This window comes from Teleopsis dalmanni, chromosome 2 (genome assembly GCF_002237135.1).
Source record: "Teleopsis dalmanni isolate 2A chromosome 2, ASM223713v2, whole genome shotgun sequence".
Taxonomy (NCBI): Eukaryota; Metazoa; Arthropoda; class Insecta; order Diptera; family Diopsidae; genus Teleopsis; species Teleopsis dalmanni.
The window spans coordinates 189,750,538-189,757,867 of NC_051847.1; the positions used below are offsets into that span (position 1 = coordinate 189,750,538).

Consider the following 7,330-nt stretch of genomic DNA (forward strand, 5'->3'; position numbering starts at 1 on the left):
ATACTTGCGTTATATAATATAAAAAGCCAGAGTATCGCGCAAATTCTGCGCGATATTTTTAAAATGAAAATATAAAATGCAATTTTCATACAAGGTAGTTGTTTTTGCAATTCCATAGAAAATGTTTGAAAAGGTTGGTGTAGGTAAAGATTTAGTTCAGTTTTTTGTTTTTGTATTTTACATACAAATTTATTCTCCTACAAAATACGAATGTAAATACAAAATATAAATGCAAAATACAAAAACAAAAAACTGAACTAAATCTTTACCTACACCAACCTTTTCAAACATTTTCTATGGAATTGCAAAAACAACTACCTTGTATGAAAATTGCATTTTATATTTTCATTTTAAAAATATCGCGCAGAATTTGCGCGATACTCTTGCTTTTTATATTATATAACGCAAGTATACCAGTTATTTGTGCGTTTTAAAATAAGAAGCAAATTTTAAGAGTTATTGCTGCGCGAAAAAAATAAAAGGCATATAATAATTATTATTTTTTGAGTTTTATTTTAAAATGCATATGATAACAGTTATAAGATGATTTTTATTTTTTTTATGATAACTGTTACGGTCCCTGAAAATATGTAACAATTGTCAAAATAAAAACCCGAAACGATAATGTAAACACTAAACCAACTTTAATAAATTTCCTTGACTAAAGTTTGTATAATTTTGCAATGAAGCTACTTGAACAAGCCAATTGAGTAAAATTATATTTAATTATGCTGTGTGAATAGATTAAATAATTTATGCCATTTCAGATTAAACGAAAAGTTGTATTATAATCTGCCTTGAATGTATATTAGATATTGTATAGCAAACATTATTGATTCATGTTAAATGTAATTTTATTATCGACAAGAAATTTATTAAAGCTTTGTTTTCTTTAGGTGTTATAATACATGTATGTATATTATTTAAAAATTGTTATTATTTAAAAATATTTTAACACAATATTAGCTAGAAATATAATTAATTGTTATGTGAATTCGGAAATTCATCCGATCATGCTAAACTCAATTTGATTTTGTCAAAAAAATCAAATCAACTTAACAGTTTCATTTTACATTTACCCTGAAAACATTAAAAATGGATGGAGAAACTGTAAGTTTAGGCTGTAGTGCTAGCTTTATGTTTAAAGCCTACTTAATATTTAATAATGGAAGATTGTGACACAACGGTTAGCGTTGTTTACACACAGACTAAAGGGTATTCATGTGAAACTACATCAACCGGACAAATTCATAAACTTAACAAATCCCTAATTTTGTAAGATGACAGTTCTGTTAGGTAGGTAAGAAAATGACCCCAAAGATTTTAAATCTTATATCTAATAATAGAGGAACGTTTAGATTTAGTATATTTTTTCAACTTTAGATATATAACAAATTACTGTTTTAAATGAATCTCGCATTCTCTGTCACATATCTATATCTTTAAACTAAAAATTTTAATTTTCCTTTATCTTGTTTTATTTCATATTTTGTGTTAATGACAACATTAGCTTAAAAATAATTTAAATTAAACTTTTATTTAACTTAATTTTCTAAATAACTTCCGTAAACTTTTTCTTGATTGTTAACTACATTAACAACGTAGTATGGATAAATTACATAACGTCGTCGGAATCTGACAAAAAAACTGATCAGTTATTCAAAGCTTAACGTGAAATACAATTTTAAAATCAAAATTCCCAAATCGTTGGCTACGTTTTATCCATACATAAGTAAAAACAATTTTTCTATAGAAAACAACTATGCCATGCGAATACACCATTGTACTCTTTTTGGATTTACTCTTTGAAATTCTAAAACTTTATATTCTTTTAGAATAATTCGTTAATAAAAACTTCTGTAAATGTTCAGTTTCTCCGCTGTTGCACTTAAATCTGTTATTCATCCTGGGTTTCGTTTTTACGCTTCCAATAAAATGAAATCTATACCAGATTTCTGCTGCTTTAGTTTGTAAAACCAAACTGGTGTAAAATGATAATAGCAACGTGTGCTTCATATTTGAATGTTTTGAATATTTCTTTATATGGTCCACAGAAAATTGAACGTAAATGAGTTTTGCTATGATTACAAAGTACAGTAGTAACAAAATACTTAATCCATATTAATTACAAACTTTTGCCAATGTGTTGTATTGTACGACAACTGATTTAACTCTTAAGAAAAAAGTTTTGATTGCACTATAAAAATATATACTTATTATATTATATTTATTTTTAAATAAAAATAATTGCAAAACTTACTTTGTTGTATTCGTAGAATTTCTTCAGCATGACGCCTCATATGACGCTTAAGAGAGTCATTAACATTAAAACTTTCATTGCACTATAAAAATATAGACTTCATATATTTAATTTCAAATCAAAATAATTACAAAATTTACTTCAGTGCATTTATAGGGCTTTTCACCAGTATGTTGTCTCATATGACGTTTAAGCGCCTGCTTAACAGCAAAACTATTATTACACTATAACAATCATTTTATTATTGTATTTAATAACGCATAAAATTAACAATATTTACTTCAGTGCAAGAGTAGGGTTTTTCACCAGAATGCAGTTTTATATGACGATTTAGTGATTCCTTAACTGTAAAACTTTTATTACACTAAAAGATAATATACTTTTTATATTTCGTCTTAAATTAATACATTTGTAATATTTACTTCAGAACATGTGTGGGGTTTAATTCCAGTATGACGATTTATATGACGATTCAGAGAGTCCTTAATATTAAAACTTTGATCACACTATAAAGAATACAAATTTACAGCTAATATTAAATGAAAATAATTGTAATATTTGCCATAGTGCATTTGTATGGTTTTTCGCCTGTATGCTGCCTCATATGACGTTTGAGTTCTTGTTTAACACCAAAGCTTTTATTACACTATAAAAAAATTTATATTTATTATAATTTATTTTAAATAGAAACGATTTTGCTTATTACTTCAGTACATGTGTGCGGTTTTTCACCCGTATGTCGCCTCATGTGACGTTTGAGGGCAAGCTTGAACGCAAACCTTCGATTACACTATAAAAATTAGTTATATATATATATATTTTTATATTTATTTTGAAGTGAAAATAATTGTAATATTTACTTCAGGACACGTAAAGGGTTTTTCACCAGTATGCAGCTTCATATGACGATTTAGTGATTCCTTAGTAGCAAAACATTGACTACACTATAAATAATATATTTTTTACTTTATTTTGATATTAAAATATTTGTAGACTTTACTTCAGTGCATATAAAGGGTTTTTCACCAGAATGTCGTTTCATATGAAGTTCGAGTCCTTGTTTACGAGCAAAACAATGTTTACACTATAAAAATATATTGTTATTATAGTTATTCTTTAACGTTAATATTTCGTTTTTTACCTCAGTACACATGTATGGCCTTTCACCAGTATGTCGCATCATATGAGCACTGAGTGCTTGCTTACGAGAAAAGCATTGATTACACTGAAAACAAATTTATTCTTAATATCTTTATTTTTGAATCAAAACTATTAAAATCATTACTTCTGTGCATGTGAAGGGTTTTTCGCCTGTATGTCGCCTCATATGAAGATTTAGTGCCTCTTTGATAGCGAAACATTGATTGCACTATAAAAATGTATACATCAGATTTAGTACTATTTGGAATAATTTCAATATTTACTTCACTGCATGCAAAGGGTTTTTCGCCAGTATGTATCTTCAAATGACGCTTGAGTGACTCCTTAACAGCAAAACTTTTATTGCACTTAAAAAATATATACTAAATATCTTTAAAGTTAAATAAAATTAAATGTAAAAATTACAGTTGTGCATGAATAGGGTTTTTCACCAGTATGTCGAGTCATGTGATGATTGAGTGCTTGCTTATGAGCAAAACATTGTTTACACTATAAAACAAAAAAAGTCATTTTATATATATAATCTTAAATTTAAAGAATGGCAATACTTACTTCAGTGCAGGTATATGGTTTTTCACCAGTGTGAGAACGACGGTGGTTTTCCAATACACTCAACACCGGAAATTTCTTCTTACAAAAGTCACAAGTAAAAGGACCCTCTCCTTGCTGTATACCTTTACGCTTTCTAAAGAATTTTAAAAAGTAATTTTAAAATATTTATTAAACTACTTACTTTAAAATTGCAGATTTATTAATATTATCACCACTTTTATGTTCTTTAATGTGTTGTTTCAACGAACAAGATGAATTTTTAACTTGTTTTGAATTATTTTCAAATTCTTCTTCTTCTGTGAATTGTAACAATAAAATCTCATCTGCAATGGATGTTCGATCGTCTGTAATAACATCAGTCAAACTTTCTGAAACAGTAGCGACCGGCTCGATTTTTATGTTCTCACTTTCTAGTGTTATAACACTGTATAATTCGTTTTCTAGTAATAATTCTTCTGAATTTGTTTCAGCTGCTTCAAATTTAATAGATTGTTGTATAGCAACCGTGCCAACTACAGTTTCTGGAATAGCAGTTTCTAACTCCAATTTTATTCTCTTATTTTCTAGCGTTGTAACAGTGAACTCTGCATTTTTTAATAGTTGCTGTCTAGATATTTGATGTGGTTCATCTTTTTTAACTTGCTTTGCTAAATTATTATCAATTGAAGGTATATCGTATGTTATGCTATTTAAAGAAATACCAGTTTCAGGAATAGCATTTCTAGTTTCTATATTGATACTCTTAGTTTTGTGTGTAATAACACTGCATGATTCATGATTTTCTAACAGCTGCTCTGTAACTATTTCAGTTATATTATCTTCTACTTCTACTTCTTCTTCTACAACAACTTCACCTTTAACAAGTGTTTGATCTTCATTGGTAGACTCAATTACATCTTCAGGGATAATAGTTTTTTGTTTCAGTTTAATATTCTCATTTTCTAGTGTTATAATAGTGTATAATTCGTTGTTTAATAACAATTGCTCGGTGGTTCTTTCAGGTTCTTCATTTTCATTTAATTGTTGTACAGTAGTGTCCTCTTCAACCAATGGTCGATTGCTTATATTGACATCACGTAGACCTTTGGAGATACTAGTTTTGGGTTCTATTTTTATACTCTGATTTTCTACTGTACTACATACTTCGTTTTCGAATACCAATTGCTTTGTAGTTGTTTCAGATCCTTCATCTGTTATCAATTGCCGTTCTGGAACAACGTCTTGCTTACTGGATTTGAGTTTTTCTTTACATTGATTACAGTCAAATGGATGTTGAATATGTAGTCGGGTGGTGTCAAAACTTATTCCACTTTCATTGCAAACGTGAGGCGTTCTGATAGTATGAAGTTCAATATGAAGATTGACCGAATCCTTAATAGCGAAACATTGATCACACTATACCAAATATATACTTATAAAATTAAATCTTTGATGAATATAGTTAGAATATTTACTTCAGTGCATATGTAGGGTTTTTCATCAGTATGTCGTTTCGTATGCTGTTTGAGCATTTCTTCAGTAGTAAAACATTGATTACACTATAAAAAAAATATGATTTAAAAATAAATTAAAAATAAAATTTTTCTTGATTTATTTATTATCAAGTCAATATAATCTTGGTATTTACTTTAGCGCAAGTGTATGGTTTTTCACTAGTATGTAGCTTCATATGACGGTTGAGTAATCCCTTAGCAGAAAAACTTTGGTTGCGCTGTAAAAGATAACTTCAAATACTTAATATATCTAATATATCCAAAATAAACATAATTAAAATAGTTACTTCAGCGCATGTGTATGGTTTTTCGCCAGTATGAGAACGACGATGTTTTATCAATAGACTTAATACGGGAAATTTTCTATCGCAAAAGTCGCAAGCAAAAGGACGATCTCCTCTATGTTCAAGTTTATGCTTTCTGCATCATTTTTAACGAAGTAATTTAAAAAAATCAAATATATTATTTCAAATTTAGCAATAATTTTTGAAACTTACTTCAAAATTGATAAATTGGAAAAACAATTTTTACAAATGGGGCACATATTTTCTTCTGTTTTAGTTAATTGTGTGTTCAGATGACGCTTTAAATGTTCTTGTAAACTATCTAAACGAGAAAACATTTGTTTACACACCTCACAACTGATTGTTTTATATGTGTTCGATGAACAGGAAGTAGACTCCATATTAATTGCTTCCCTCTCAATTTTTTCAGTATTCTTCATCATATCTGCTTTTCGTAAGTGGTAATCACTATCGAACTGACAAAATGCCGAATGTTTTTTAAACTCCTATTAGAATTAAAAAGGATTAAAAAACTATAAAATAATTTAAGCATGAGTACTTACACTAAATCGTCTAAACGATTTGTGACATTTACCACAGATGTGTTTTTGAATACAATCTTCACCATCTTGCTTTTCATCATCGCTTAAAGGTGATTCTTCCAATAGGAAACTATCGCTATTGGTGATAGTTGATTCTGATGCTACAATAGGACACCCTTCGTTCTTAACGGGAATGTTTTGTAAATCATCATGATTCATTTTCATTAATATTAGCTGTACTGGTCTACTTTCCACTTGGACCAAGTATGTTTGTTTAGGTGGAAATGCATTAGGCATGCACCCGTCACTGACAATTTCAACGTAATTAGTTTAGCGGCTAATACTTTGTTTTAACACTCGGTATAAAACTCGTTGTAATAATATAGTAAAACAGTCAGTAGTGAGCAGCAGCTGCAAATATAATAAGAATTTGAATGCCAACTCATAATTACAGAAAACTTTTTCATAACATAAAACTATTCTAACATAAAACTATACTATTCACATATACAATTTATCATGTGAAAAGACATTATCTTCTTTTATATTTATAGATATTGCTTAATGCACTACCGATATAATTTATATATATTTATTTTGAAATTTAATACAAATATCGCCTTTTCTTACTTTAATTACATTGAAAAGTGGAACTTAAATAGAATATAAAAAATTCTGTATCAATATTGATAAGTTAAATATATTTATAATTTCTGCTGTTTATTTATATAACGAAAAAATTTTTACCTCATAACATAAATAAATCTTAAACTCTATAAGATGTCAGGTCTGAGCTGCTTAATATTACGAAGTATCTTCAAAATATAGTAAAGAATGAAGTCAAAATAGAAATTCAAAAACATTTGGTCTGTCATGGTAGAGTTGCAATTTATGCTTTCAGATAAACTCGAATCTACACGAAGCAAATTTAAATTGATACATTATTCCGACTACAGTGCATAATAATAATCTTTCAGAGTAGGAAAAAAAATACTCGCAACTTACGAAAAAAACGGGCCAAGCAACTACAATGCTATT

The 7,330-nt window shown here is 28.2% G+C and overlaps 1 protein-coding gene across 1 annotated transcript; it reads right to left on the minus strand.

Annotated features, from left to right (window-relative positions):
- Nucleotides 1-1,576: 1,576 nt before the first annotated feature.
- On the minus strand, nt 1,577-7,101 carry LOC119676410 (zinc finger protein 23-like). Its single transcript, XM_038087649.1, has 21 exons — nt 7,040-7,101; nt 6,314-6,703; nt 5,964-6,256; nt 5,754-5,886; nt 5,601-5,684; nt 5,428-5,511; nt 4,155-5,368; nt 3,974-4,106; nt 3,827-3,910; nt 3,685-3,768; nt 3,546-3,629; nt 3,402-3,485; nt 3,261-3,344; nt 3,121-3,204; nt 2,967-3,050; nt 2,823-2,906; nt 2,683-2,766; nt 2,541-2,624; nt 2,401-2,484; nt 2,261-2,342; nt 1,577-2,197 (listed from the first exon to the last, which is right to left on the minus strand). Exons 2-21 carry the CDS (start codon nt 6,509-6,511, stop codon nt 2,175-2,177), a joined length of 3,168 nt encoding a protein of 1,055 aa, XP_037943577.1. The 5' UTR covers nt 6,512-6,703; nt 7,040-7,101; the 3' UTR covers nt 1,577-2,174.
- Between the last annotated feature and the right edge of the window lie 229 nt (nt 7,102-7,330).